The sequence below is a fragment of the Tetrahymena thermophila genome (genome assembly GCF_000189635.1).
Source record: "Tetrahymena thermophila SB210 genomic scaffold scf_8254719, whole genome shotgun sequence".
In the NCBI taxonomy this organism is placed as follows: Eukaryota; Ciliophora; class Oligohymenophorea; order Hymenostomatida; family Tetrahymenidae; genus Tetrahymena; species Tetrahymena thermophila.
This window is the reverse complement of record NW_002476484.1, coordinates 402,763-417,774: the sequence shown is the minus strand read 5'-3', so window position 1 is coordinate 417,774 and position 15,012 is coordinate 402,763. Positions and strand designations below refer to the sequence as shown.

The following is a 15,012-nucleotide window of genomic DNA, read 5'->3' as shown; positions in this document are numbered from 1 at the left end:
TTCATTATTTGCAAAAAAAATTTATTTTATCTAGCTTTTCTTCTACATTGTCAGAAAAATTTTTGAACTCTCCTTTTTTGAACTTAAAAAATTAAAATAATAAAAGACTCTCTCTACCACATCTATTTAAAAGATTTTAACTTAAATAAAACTTTCTGGTTTAACATTTATATTAAAAGATTTATCTAAAATATATTACAGCTTTATATAATCAAATTTTTATATTTAAAAGCACATTTGTTTCAAGAAAAATGCTTATTTAAATGATAGCTTAAATATAAAATGAATTATTTAAAATAAAGTTATTTGACTAAATTAAACTAATATCAACAAAGAATATTTTAAATATATACAAACATGTGATTAATTATTTATTTATTTATTTTTAGAAAATAAAAATAATTATATAAATTTATATTGAAAGTTTTATTTTAAAAAATAAATTTACAAAAGAAAAATAAGCAAAATGTTAGTTAATTGGGTTAAGTTAAATTTTAATTAAGTATTTAAGTAATTTATTTAGTTAGATATTAAGAATGCTTGCTTGCTTGCTTTCTAGCTATCTACCTATCAACGCTTTCTTCTATTGGTTATAGCTTTAGGTAACTTCTTAGATTACTGAGTTTATTTTCTATCATCTAGTTTTTCTAAAGCTTTCTTTCTAAAGTCTTCAATGTTAAGAATTCTATCTCCTTCTCCTTCTTCCTCTTCGAATTCGTCATTATCTAAATTAGTTGAAATATTGTTTTAATTTTATTGTTAATTTATTTTATTTACCTGGAGCATCTTATCTTTGTTTATTTGCCATGAGAGCAGTTGAGAGGTTAGATACATTTTGAAGCAGAGTGTGATAGTTTTCATTTGCTCCTTAGGCATCAATGGCAGAGAAAGCCTAAACAATCTAATTTACTTTATTTTCAATAATAGCAAGGAATATCATCATATTACCATCAGTTACACTGTGTGAACCAGCTAGTTCTTTAGCCACCTTCTTATCGCATTCGATTGTATTGAAGAGAGTTTCAATCCAATTTGTAAGACTATTTATAAGCTTTTAAGCATCATGACGCTTGAATTCATAAGATTCACTCTTGTTTTCTGCCCTTGTCATAACTTCTTCAAATTCTTTAATCTTTCTCTTATATTAAATATCCATATTGCTTCCACCTTTGTATTGATCTAATTCAGACTTTTTTTATATAAAAGTGAAATCTTACAATTAAGCTTAAAAAACAATCTATATTTTATTAATCAATTAAATACCCTCAATTCACCTATTTGTTTCTCTAGTTCTTCAATTTCATTAGAGAGTTCATTTACGAATTTAAATGTTTAGAAATTCTATTTTTAATTAATAAATTTTTATCTTAAGTATTTTTTTAAATTTTTTATTTTACCTTTTCTTCATTCTCAATAAATGTGTTAACAAGCTTTTCAAAGTCATTAACCTTGGTAGCTGCTTAAATTTTAGCGAAATCTTCTTCATATCTTTGAATTTTTTCACTCTAAGTTTAATTTACATTTCTATCCTTGTAAAGCCTGTTAAATTTAAAGTTTGCATTCATAAAAAAAATTAAATGGAATTTTATTCAATAAATTAAAAAGGAATTTTGCTATAAAAAAAATGATATTTTCTGAAATTATTATTTCAATAGAAAATTAATTACTTTTAGGAAGTTGTTCTTGCGAATTTATCAGAATCAAGTAAGTCATTATTTAATTTGTTATCATCTCTATTTTTCTCGGTTAATTTGATGTAATCAAGTGCCTTTTTATTCTTTTCCATGATATGTGATAATTCTCTTAAATCTTTTTCGAAGTTTTCTGATTCTTTTTTGGCAAGCATTTTAAGATTTTAAATTTAATCATTGGCTCTATCTCTTTCTTCGTAAGCAGTGTTTGCTGTTTCGATAATGTTGGCCATTTGCTTTCTTTTTTCATGCAATTCTTTTTCAAGTTTTTTATATAAGTTATCAAAAATAACTCTTTCTCTTCTCAATGAGTCAATTTACTGTCTTAATTACTTATTTACAGCAATAGCTTCATTAAACTTTTAATTTGCTTTATCAAGCCTATTTTCCAAAATTTTTATTTATTTAGCTAACGAGCTATCGTTCTCAGCTCCTGCATTATACCCACCAATATTAGAACGCTTTTCAATTATTTTTTTTTAGAAGTCGACAACATGTTTCTCAATTTCCATTTATTAGCGTCTTTCAACTTCTATTTTTTGCTTTAATTCTTCAACTAAGCTATCGCTGCTAGGTTTTCCATACATCGTGTTTGATTGCTGAATTTTCTAAGCATTCATTTTAGACTATTTTAAATGAAAAACTATTTAAAAATAACAAATAACAAAGATTTTGACATCATTCATTTTAATAATAACTTTAATTTATTTAATCTAGCACTTTAAAAATTGTTTTTTTATAACATTTCTTTTATTTAATTTGCAACAGTTTTAATACTTATGTTGAAGCTTTAAGTAAAACTCAAGCTTTGAACAAAATTATTTTCATTTTTAGTTCGATTGTTTTGATTAAAGTTTGCATTTTCTGTTTCAAATTCAAATTAAATATTTAAAATTGTTATTTATAAAAATATTCAGCAATTAATTACAATAATGTCTTTTAGCTGCTAATTTTCATTTTTGAGCTTATCAACAATACCTCTCTACTTCTTTATTAATGCTACAGTTTCTTCTGCGTATGCCTTTCTATCTGATTCGAGATTACGGAATTTGCGCTAGTACTCTTCTAGCTCTTCCATCTTCTTTTTCTTTTCAACTAATATATTAAATAAATTAGATCAGCATTTGAAAGCTAATTAATGAATTTTTATTTAGCTAATAAATAAGGAAGTCTAATAATTAATTATCAAACAACTATATGAAAACTAAATCAAGTACGGTTCTCGTTCATTGCTAGTTATTTATGTATGATAGTATTAAGTAGTGTTAATAATTTCTCCTTTATTTATTATCTTAATGTTAGAGAGCTAGATAGGTAGCTTTGTAATTTGCTTGAATTGATAGAGTTATTCTTAAAAAAAAAGAAATTTAAGTTATAAAGATTGATTAATTAATTAATTATTTTTTAAACTATTTAATATTGTGAACTGAATTTTTTCTTTTACCTTCATATATTAAAAAAAATAAATAAGATAGGATATAGTTTGAAACAGCTCTCTATTTATAATAAATATACAAGCAGCTGGTTTCATTCATAAAATGAATAAATAATAACATTATGGATATAACTGTTTTAACTTTCTTATTATCAAAAAATTTATAATTCAATAAATCTATTCCTTCTCATTAAAAAAATAGATTTTTTTAATTAACTTATCAATAAAATCTATTCTGAAATTAAAATTTAATTTAATTTTTTTAATAAAATTAATTTTTAATATTTCAATAAAATTTATTTAAAAAAAAAAAATTTAATTCTGAATTTTTCAAAACTAATTTTTAATTCAATTCATATTTTTTATTTTAAAGTGAATTTATTTTAAAATAATAATTAAAATTATTTTTATTAAACAAAAACAAAAAAAGAAAAACACAACCTTAAATAATTTGTTAAGTAAATATTTTCAAACATTTAAAGATCATTTTGAAATAAAAGTTATCTGTGGCCATAATTATTTATCATAAAAACAAGAAAGGCAAGTAAAATTTAGGAAAAAAAGCTATTTTAAGAAAAGAACAAAGAAATAAAAATAAATATATGCTTTTACAAATATATATTTATAAAAATAAAACAATCTAAATTATTTGTTATTCAAATTTAATTTGTTAAAGTTAAGAGTAACTTTTAAATATTTTTAAAATGTAATAATTGTTTTAACATAATTTTTTTGATAAATACTTGATTGTTTAATGATCATAATGGAAATTGCTGTTATTCTTTTAGAGTTTTAAAAACAGTTATTTTGCATTTATTGATTCACAAAAAATTAAATTATTTAAAGAAATTTTATCTCCTTTAAAAAGAAAGAAACTAATAAAATTTGGCGAGAAAGATATTTATTTATGTGATCGTGTATCATTATCATTAATAAATGAATACAGTTTATACTTAAGAGGATAGGTGTTTGCACAATATATATTAAAAATATATAGCAAATAAAAAGAGGGTTGATTAATTAATTGATTGATTGACCTCATGATATTTGATTTGATTTAAGAAGAGCTTTATTTGTTAAATAGATAGAGTATTTAGCGCTCTTCAAAATTATTTGATAATTAGAAATTAACAAAATATAATATAAGATTAATTATTTGTAAGAAAATTAAACAAATCATTAGAAATCTTTTTATCAAGTTAGTTAATAAAGGATTGAATCAATATACTATTCATAGTAGGAAAACGTTTTATACATAAACTAAAAAGCAGAATATTGTGAATTAAAAATGGTTGATTATTTCGTATTTCCTTATACTTACGAAGACATCTTGAAGTCTGCAGACGAGAGATATTGCGTCAATGCGGAAGAATAGAGGAGAATAAAAAATATGGAAGATAAGAGAATGAATAGAACCCTGAAAGAATTAGAATCTGCCTTTGTCGAGGACTATACTGAAATAAAGTAGCACGAAAGGTAAATTAATAATTGTTATCAAACAAACATCAGCAGTCATTTGCAAATATAAATTGAATAAAAATGAAAATTATTTTTAAGGATTAGCAAATATTAACCCTTATTAACGTATTTAAATTAGATTCGATATACTCTACTTTCTGATCGATAATTTCGGCTCAAAAAATAGTGAATCTCCAAATTTAATCAAGTTTAGTCTATCCACAATTGAATAAACAGGAGAATTGCTTCTTACATATTTAAATTCGCATTTGAGAAGAGTAAAAGAGGATTGCTAGAATCAGAATATTGCTCCTGAAGTACTTGCAGATGATAGACATTCTTTGAAAATGATTATATTTTTGACTACCTTCTTCCTTAGAAACACATGCATAAGACGTATATCAACAATGAAGGAAGATAACAATGACGAAGCTCATCAAAATAAGAAAGGTAAGCTTTAAAATGAATGAATCAATTAACTATCAAACAAAATGGAAATATGGAATTTAAAATAAACTAATAATTAAATAAATCAAAATATTCTATTCAAATAAAAATTAATAAATCCCTCTAAATTGATGAAATTTGAAAATTTTATTTGAAATAACATACATAAAATTTTTTTGTTATTAGAGCAAATTACCAAAAACATTTTAATCATTAATCACAACAAGTTTTTGAAAGTAAATTGCTGGACCAAATTAAAAACAAAAATTAAATTTAAACTATCAACAAAATGCCTATGATTTTTTTCTGATAAAAATGTATTAAATCACTTATTAATATTTCAAAGGCAAAAAGAATACAGGTGGAGAAGAAAATTATGATAATCTAATTGAAAAGCAAAGAATTTGCATAGATTTGCTATAGAAGACTCTTTAATTAGATCTCAAAACTCTTTACCAAAAGAAATCTATTGATGAGGAATTTTATAAATATTATTTGGCTACTGCTTTAAGATTACTCGAAAGTAAGCCTTTCATTAGGGCAGAAAAGGCTCGTACCAATATATTTGCTATTATTAGAACTGTCATGAGAGTATTTTCTGAGTATAACAAATAAGAATTGAAGCAAGTTTAACTTAATTTCATTAATCTTATCTATGAAGACGAAAATTTAGTTCAGCCTATTGCAGATTTTATAATTGATCTTTATAATGATAAAAATTTAATCTTTTCAAAGGAATTTACTTTCGATTTGCTACAAATATTGGTCACTTTCTTGCAAGAAAAAACAAGCCCTTCTTCTGAAAATACAGTAAATTTTTTATTTGAAAACGAAATAAGTGATTATTCATTCATTCTATAATAAAAATAATAAGGTATTTAAAAATGCTAGAGATTTCTTCTCTATTTTAAGTAACCACTTGCCTAAAATTTTCATTAACAATTTATCATGCTTCTTGACATTATTTGATTCTGAATCCTATTTAATGCGTAATACTGTCTGTGAAATTTTGGGAAATATTTTAAAAAATGTGCTTACTGCTTAAAACGAAGAAGATGAGGAATTCATTTTAAATGAAGAATCAAAGATAAAGTAAAAAGAAAAACTTTTGGATCGTTTAATTGACAGAGTTTATGATAAGCATGCTTACAGTCGTGCATAAGTCTTAACAATATTAGCCGATTTATGCGAGAACAATGCTATCCCACCTCAATTTTTACCATAAATATTAAAAGCTGCTATTAGCAGAACTAGAGATGTTGGTAAGTAAATTAAAATAAATTATAAATAAATAATATTTAATAAATATAAAGGTGCTATTGTCAGAAGAAAAGCTCTCTAATTGATTAGCAGAGTAGTTAATTATTATGTTTATATCTACCAAACCAACAAAGATGGAAAGTTTATCACAAAAGAATAAGTCATTAAAGAAATCAAAAAGCTTGATATGTAAAATTTATCATGTGCAGAATAGCTTGAAAAGATTGAAGAAAGACTCAGAGAAATCACTCAATCTGAAGACCCGTAATAATTAAAAATACTTCATTTAAAACTAAAATTTTACTTTAAAGTTTAAGCATTATATTTTCTTTTAAATATTAAACACTATTTTTTCCTTTAAAGATTTAATATTGTTTTTTCCTTTAAAGCTTAAAAATTGTTTTTTGCTTTAAATTTTTGGAAAATGATTTTTATTAAATTTGAGCGTTTGAGAAAATCTTTCGAAAATAAAAGAAATCAATATTAAAACATAGAAATTTAATAAATCAATGGATATAAATTTCTCTCAAATTGATAATTTAAATAGAAACATTAAATTTTCACATATTTTTTTAATGAAAAGTGCTGAATTGCTTTTACAACAGGATGAAATTGAAAGCTTAACAACCAGACAAAAAAGTATAAAAGCTTAGATGGCTTAAATTGCTTAATTATAAAGCAGATATTAGGAATATTAAGATTTTTTGCATGCACTTGATATTCTTATCCCTATTTTAATTTAGCTTCTTGGTTCCAAGAGTGTCTATGATGTTTTAGAAACTATTAGACTTTTGATGTACTTAAAGAAGTATAACATCACAACTAGCGAGCTTGGTATTAAGAAAATGATAGTTTTAATTTGGTCAAAGGAAAAAGCTGTCAAAGAAGAAGTTATGCAAACATATTGGTCTATATACATGAATAATAAAGTAAAAATTATTATTAAAATCTGTAAAATTTTATCAATTTATAAATTATTTTAGGAACAAAAGCCTTAGAGAATCGCTAAAAATTTGATCAATTTGATGATAGATACTAACATAACTGAAGCTTCTAGCTTTGAAGAATTGCTCTTAAGCATGATGGACACACATAAGATATCTTAAGAAGAACTTAAAAGCTAGAATCTTAAGGCCTATCCTATTCAAGATTAGGTTTTTGCTGAAGTTTGGGAAATATTCACTAAAAATTTTAGACGTTTATGTGAAGCTGATCCTAACCGTGAAAGAACTGAGCAAGAAAGTTTAGAATATGAAAAAGAACTTATTTTACAAAAAAAAGAGATGAGAAGTGCTATTCAAATTCTTCGTATTATCAGTAGCAGATAAAAGAGCAATTGGAGCATGAAACTTGAAAGCTTTAAGAGTAATTTAGAAATTTGATTTAATTATTTTAAATTAATATTAAATTTAACAAAAGACATCCTCAATTACTATAAGAAATTCGTCAATAAAGTTGACTGGGTTATTGTCAAAGAAATTGCTTGCATTTCAGAATAGGTAAAATCAGAAGATAACAAGGCTATTATTGAGTCTATTGCTCAAATTTTAACAGTTCTTCTAATCAGGGGTCACGGAACTGAAGATTCTGAGTGGTTCTTGTCATGTGAACAGATCATCAGATTGACATTTTTAACATTTACAAACCCAGAAACTATCATAAAATATTTAATTAAAAAAATGAGCCAATTTTTGTTTGAAAAGAAAATTGCTAATGAAGGTGGTGCTGTTGATGAAGAAGAAGATGAACCTAATTAGAATAAAGATGACTTAGAAATGCAGCTTGAGAAAGATAACAAAAAGGATGATGGAGTTTAAAAGCCTCTTACAAGCAAAGCCTATGAGCATAAGCTAGCTCAAGTCTTGTACGTTGCAGGTAATAGTGCATTAAAATTCTTGATGCATTGTGATAGAATCGAAGAATATTTGAATAAACGTAGAATAGAAGCTGAAAACAACAAATAGAAGGAAATGTAAAATGATGCTAATGACAATGAAGATAAAGACATAGGTAATTTGTTTATATTTTTAAAGAGCTTTTGATTAAAATTGGTCATTTATTTTCTATTTAAAGATAAGATCAATGGAGGTTTCGAGGCTGAATTTGAAGAACATCAAAGAACTTTGCATAGTATTTAGGATAAACTCATCATCGAGTCTCCAATTTATAGCTACTTCTGTAGTATCGCAACAAAAATATGTTGGAATATGTTCAATTCACTAAGTTTAGCTCAAAGAAGCGAAGCAGATAATATCAATAATAAATTAAGAAGAAATGTTATTTTGGACAGAGTTGCAATGCTATGTTTAATTAAATTTATGTGTGTTTCCTCTTAAGTATGTAAGAAAAATCTTGATTTAATTTTCAATATGTTGGAATCTTAAGCTGATGCAATCGTTAAAACAAATATCTTAATTGGTATTGGTGACCTCTATCATAGATATCCTATCATACTTGAAAGATACTTACACTTTGTCTACAAGTCACTTTCTGACAAAGATGTTAGAGTTAGAAAGACCTGCTTGATGGTTATAACTCACTTAGTGCTTAACGATATGCTTAAGGTCAAAGCTGAAATCTCCTCTATTGCAATTCTAATTGAAGACTCTGATTAGAGGTATATCTAATATTTTATTTCCATTTAATTTATTTATTTACAATTAAAAATAATTTACCAAGAATTCAAAATATGGTTAAGTTATTCTTCCATGAGTTGAATAAGAAAGATCCCAAGGCTATTTACAATTTGTTGCCTGAATTGATTGGCAGATTATCTACTGAGAATATTAATGAGTCTATCTTTAATAACTTTTGTGAAAATGTGTTACCACATATCGATAAGGATAAATAAGCAGAGTCTCTTGTTGATAAACTTTGCTAACGTTTCACTTTAGTTAACACTGAAAAGGAATGGATTAATATCTCTCATGCTCTTAAAATGTTCTCGTACAATGAAAAGAGCTTAAAGAAACTATTGGAACACTTTGAATCTAAATATAGAGAGAAATTGAATATTCCCATTATTTTAGAAAACTTCAAGGCAATAATCTTAAAAACCAAAAAAATGCCTCGTTAATCATAGGAGTAAAAGCAATTAATTGATGAACTTGACAGCAAAATATCTAATTTCAAAAAAGAGACTTTTGATGATAAAAAATACAAGAAAGAGAAGCCTAAACCCAAACAAGCAGCTGGAACTAAAGGAAACTAAGCTAACAAAGGAGCTGTAGGAAATGCCTAAAAGAAAGGAAAATAAAATGTTTAAGTACCCAATCCATAATAATCAAAGAAAGGTTAATAGTAAATGATGGAAATTGAGTCTGATGAAGAAGAAGAAGCTGTATTTTAACCTAATAGAAGATCTCAACAATAACAACAGCAACAGCTTCGTGGAGGACCTGGTAAAATTTTAAAATCTAATTTGGAAGAAGTGAAAAATGTTAAGAATGCTTTATTAGCAGCCAACCATCCAAATAACTAAAGGAACACCAAATAAAGGGCTGAACCTGAAGAAATTGATATTGAAGATGATGATTTTGATGAAGAGGAGGAAGAAGAGTTTGTTGGACATAACAGAGGTTAATCTAGCAGAGCTTAATAAAGTAATTAAAGAGCATCATCAAGAAATGTACAGAGAAAATCGTTGAAAGAAGATTCAGATGATGATGACTTTGATGAGGAGTTTTGAAATTATAAAAACATGAAACAAGAATTAAAAAAAAGAATAATTTTCTTTCTATTGCTTAAAATAAAAATTAAATACCATTATTTATTTTCAGTAATAAAAACAAAATAAATATCCTATTACTAATTAATTGATGTGATATTTATATGTAAATTATATGTGTGAATGTCTAAACAACTTTAAATAGGCGTAATGGTATTATTTGAATTTATAAACTTACATTAAAAATTTATAATAAATCTAATCAACGAATAGATAGTTTATGGTTTTAATTAATTTCTATTTTAAATTATTATTTAAAATTAGAATTTTATTTTAATATTTATTAAAATTCTTATGATTTTTCACATTAACTAAAAAATACTTGATTCAAAAATAAAAAACTTATTCAGTGGGTATTTGAATTATAATTAAAAAATAAAAAACTTTATAAATCAATAAGTATTTAAAGTTGAATTTTATAGTGGATTGCCTTAAACTAGATTATTTTTTATGTATTTAATCATTTAAATTTTACTAAAATAAATAATAAATAGTTTATGGAATATTTCAAAAAAATTTAAAACAAAAAATAAAAATTTTTTCATTCAAATCTAACGTAGAAAATGTTTTCAAAAATAAAAATAAAAATTTTTTTTACGTTCAAAATATGAGAAAAGGCATTAAATATTTACAAAAATTGATAAAATTTGATAAAAAAATAAAATTAGGTTAAAAACAACAAAATAAACACCATATATATGCTCACCTACACAATTGGCGATTTTTTAATTTCAGGATAAGCTATATTTGCCATCAGTCAGAAATTTAATTTATTTTAACAATTACAAAGTAAATAAAAATAAAATATAAATCTTTTTATTTTAAAATATATTAATGCAAATACAAAATGATCATTTTATTTTTACATAAAAATTAATATATTTATTAATTTATTTACGCACTCATTCATTCATTCATTCATTAATTTTAATTTTGAAAGATTTTTACAGCAAACTTAATTGAGATGCCTTTATTATATGTAAATAATATATATATCTCACATCAATTATTCTTTTTTTGACTTTTAGCTGTATTTTATTCTCCATTTTTAATAGCTTCTTTTTACTCTTTATCAATAGAAACATCATATAAACCTATTTTAGTTGAAATTGCTAAGAATCCAAAGTCGAAAGCTGCAAAAGCTAGAGTGCTTAATATGTATATAGGAATCATAACAGCTAATCCTTCATTCTAGAAATTATAGACAACTTTGCCAAAGACAAAGTATTGAATGGCCGTGATTGTAAAGTATGCTGAAAGAATCATGAAATCAATTGTGAATTTTTGCTTTTTATTGATAAAGACATGCTATTTATAGAGAAAAATTTCAATATATAGATGCAAGTGATTTCCACCATGCAAGTAGCTCATCATATAATATGCATTCATAGTTTGAGGATCAATTTTACCCCACAAAAGTTGAGGATCAACAATCATCAAAGACCAGTATCCGAGCCCTACTATCATTGATAAACTTAATACGAGCTAAAAATAAGTGTGAGTGATAGGGCTGTATGTATATTTGTTGAAATGCTCTTTCTTTTCAATAGAAACACCTAAAATTCTAATTATATCTTAGTACAAGACATATATGTAGTAAATAGTAACTAGAGTATGTGTTAAATTGGTCAAAAAAACATGCTAATTCCAGATAATATACCAAAAAGATCCTCCTCCTCTTTCAACTAGTTTTCTGCATTAGTTAAAGTAGAAGAGTGTCAACGTGGCGAAAATTAAGTGAACAATTAATCTTGTTGTATTATTCATTTTAATTAGCAAATTTCTATTAAAAAATAATTAATTAATTAATTATTAATAATTAACTTTATGATTTACTCTTTTTCTTTATTTAAAAAGGTATGTATATGCTTCTTTCTATTTTTCTAAGTTACATCGATTCTGTACATTTGTTTGTTGATTTTGAATCATGAATCTAAAAAATAAATGTATCTAAATGTATGGTATTTATTTTTTATAATTTAATTACTCATCAGAATTACTAAGCAGTTTGAATTGCTTTAAAATTTTAAAAAGATTTGAGATTTCAAAGTTTTATTTACATTTTTAATAAATAAAATCCTAACACAATAAATAAAAATTTAAAAAGATATAAAGATTCAAATCAATCTATCCAATAAACAGAATGATAATTAATTAATTAATTAAAAATAACATGAATATTAATTATGAACATAATTATATAAATAGTTTAATGATAATTTTTTTAATAAATTGATTTGATTATCTTATCCGTAATATTCAAATTATTTTGTTTTTATCATAAATTTATTTTATTTTATAGTTAGATATTTTTAAAAAACAAAAAGTTATTTAGATAGACATAAATTTTTTTAAATTTTTTATAATAAAAAAAATATATTTATTTATAAAGCACTGAGATAAAGAGATAATTCTAAATTTAAATTAAATAAAAAATAAGCAGTGTATGAAAAAAACAAACATAAATATTAAAAATACAATTTTTAAATGATAGAAAATAATTTTATTAATGTGGCAGTGGTGTTTTTTAGCTCAATTATTTTTTTTACTTGGAATTTTCAGACTATTTTATGTTTATGATTTTAATTATTGACAATCTGGAGAGAATTTGTATAATCCTATTTTGCCAAACAATTTTAAGGATATGTATTCAATAAAAAAGAAAACTATTACAAAACTAGAGTAAATTGAAACCATAGAAGCAAAACCTAAGTTTTAGAAATTGTAAACAACTTTTCCAAAGACAAAATAATGTATTGCAGTAATTGTAAAGTAGCAGACAAATAATATAATACCCATAGTAAACTTTTAAGTTCTATTGAGGAAAACATATTGTTGATAAAAAAAAAACTCTGAGTACAAAATTAAGTGATTTCCTCCATGAATATATGTCATAATTTAGTATATATTTAATTTTTAATAATCTACAGAACCCCATAAAGTTTTAGGATCATATATCATTAAAGACCAATAAGCAACACCTACAAGCATAGATAAAGAAAAAACAAACTAATAGTAATTATGAGTGCTAGAAGTATAAGAGCTTGTTCCCATTTTATTTTTGTTAATAATCTAAATAATATCTTATATGGTCACTAATAAATAATAAATAGTAACTAGTGTGTGAGTTATGTTTGTCAAATAAACATGCTAATTCCAAATGCGCATCAAAAAACTCCCTTCAGTCATTCTTCTTAGCAGAACAAAATAGAAAATATTTATTGCAGTGAAAAGTAAGTGAATCCATAATTTCAAAAAACCAATTCCCATTTTTAAAAACAAATCTTTTTCTTAAAAGATTTTTTAATTAATTTTTTTTGCCTTTTAAATAATAACACTGATTGATTATCTAATTAGGCTCAAAAAAATTTTAATAAGAAAAGATAAAATATCTTATTAATCTCTATAAATGCATTTATACATTTCTGATAAAATTTTTTATCATTCATTCATTTAATATTTAACTTAAAATAATTAAATATTTAACCAATATTCATTCTGATAAAATTAATACCCAAATAAATACACCATATTCTTTTTTCTGTAAAATTAAAAAACTAGTTGTTTGTTTGTTGTGTATTCTATTAGTTATTAAACACACAAATTAATACTTCTTTTATAAAACATAAAAATTCAGAAATTACACCAATTTTAATTTGTTTAAAATTATTTATATATTAAATTAGATTAATTTAATTAATATACTTGACATATTTAACCATCATAAAATTAGTAATTACTAAAAATGAACAGAACATATATTTGATTTCAGTATTAAAGATTGTGTATGAACATTTTAGTGGGTTAAAAATTAATTAAAAGGCACATTTTAACTTCATTTTAGGGGATAGTAAATTACATAAAATCTTTAGAATAATTGAAATTAAAAAAATAAAGATAATGGTTGTTAATTTTAATTTTAGAAATTTCAATTAATTTTAAAAAAATAAATACAATTAATCCTCATTAAGTAGGGTCTGTCTAATCTCCATCAGATTTTATGCTTGGATAAAATCTTAAGTAATTCAAAGTTCTCATTTATTTTTTTCTAAGATTCTTAATGTAAAAAAATTTATGACCTTTTGCTAATTTTTTTTCATAAAAAAGTAATTAAAATTTATTTCCATCTTATAAATTAAAAACATTTAAATAAAAAAAATTTAAAACAATTATTTAAAGGACTTAATATAATCAAGCTCCAGAACATTTGAGTAAGGAGCCTTAATATAAAGAAGCTTAAATTAATGAATATTGAAGATAGATTAAATAAGATAAATTAATTTTTATTTATTTGATCTCAATCAAATCCTAAATTTAATTTCAAAAAATTTTCATTCAAAACTAATCAAATTCTGTGAAGAAATTAATCGATCAATCATATTTAATTAATAATTTAATCATTCATTTATTCAAATATTTGATAAATAAATAATATAATCTAATAATATTAAAAAAAAATATATATAAATATATAAAATGAGCAGATAATTTTCTTTGAGAGATGATACGGAACAATAAAATTAATATGATATTGAGAATCCTTTTATCGAATAAAATAATTGCTGTTTTGATGGAGTAGTCTCAAAAAAATCATTTATTGTAACTTAATTTTTTTACTACTTTGCTTGTGGCATATTGGATTTATTTTGCTTAATTTATGGTGATAAAAAGGAAATGGGAGATGATTTTAAATAATTTTATGCTTGTGGATTAATTTATAATATTATAAGTGTTATTTATTGGGTATAACTTTATCTTAGTTAAGGAGAATTTCTAAAAGAATTGATTGCTGTTTTTATTTGTTTAGAATATTTAATTATACCTTATATTCAAATTGAATGTCATAGCATAATTCCAAAAAATGTTAATAAACAAGACGAACTAATGAGGGTACTAATTTTGATATATATAATATTATAGTTTATAAAATTAATATTGTTGTTTTTATTTTGTTGAAGAAAATATAAATAATACAATTTTAAATTAAAATAATT

At 23.4% G+C, this 15,012-nt stretch overlaps 4 protein-coding genes across 4 annotated transcripts; 2 read left to right on the top strand and 2 right to left on the bottom strand. All coding sequences in view use genetic code 6, as the record gives it.

The window, feature by feature from the left end:
* Positions 1-402: 402 nt before the first annotated feature.
* Positions 403-3,129, bottom strand: TTHERM_00392730 (outer dynein arm docking complex protein oda protein). The gene is made up of 7 exons (XM_001011849.3): positions 2,909-3,129; positions 2,620-2,786; positions 1,668-2,317; positions 1,398-1,539; positions 1,264-1,341; positions 778-1,189; positions 403-725 (listed from the first exon to the last, which is right to left on the bottom strand). The coding sequence occupies exons 1-7, from the start codon at positions 2,919-2,921 to the stop codon at positions 571-573; spliced, it is 1,617 nt and encodes a 538-aa protein (XP_001011849.3). The 5' UTR covers positions 2,922-3,129; the 3' UTR covers positions 403-570.
* A 1,285-nt stretch (positions 3,130-4,414) lies between these two features.
* TTHERM_00392760 (non-SMC mitotic condensation complex subunit 1, amine-terminal protein) lies at positions 4,415-9,979 on the top strand (the record flags this gene model as incomplete). The annotated part of the gene is made up of 10 exons (XM_001011852.2): positions 4,415-4,602; positions 4,724-5,034; positions 5,378-5,841; positions 5,906-6,293; positions 6,345-6,555; positions 6,875-7,220; positions 7,275-7,656; positions 7,711-8,301; positions 8,365-8,908; positions 8,971-9,979. 10 exons carry the CDS (start codon positions 4,415-4,417, stop codon positions 9,977-9,979), a joined length of 4,434 nt encoding a protein of 1,477 aa, XP_001011852.2.
* A 1,041-nt stretch (positions 9,980-11,020) lies between these two features.
* TTHERM_00392770 (FAR-17a/AIG1-like protein) lies at positions 11,021-11,785 on the bottom strand (the record flags this gene model as incomplete). The annotated part of the gene is made up of 1 exon (XM_001011853.1): positions 11,021-11,785. The coding sequence occupies one exon, from the start codon at positions 11,783-11,785 to the stop codon at positions 11,021-11,023; it is 765 nt and encodes a 254-aa protein (XP_001011853.1).
* A 1,121-nt stretch (positions 11,786-12,906) lies between these two features.
* Positions 12,907-13,248, top strand: TTHERM_000392769 (hypothetical protein; the record flags this gene model as incomplete). The annotated part of the gene is made up of 1 exon (XM_012796507.1): positions 12,907-13,248. The coding sequence occupies one exon, from the start codon at positions 12,907-12,909 to the stop codon at positions 13,246-13,248; it is 342 nt and encodes a 113-aa protein (XP_012651961.1).
* Positions 13,249-15,012: the final 1,764 nt, after the last annotated feature.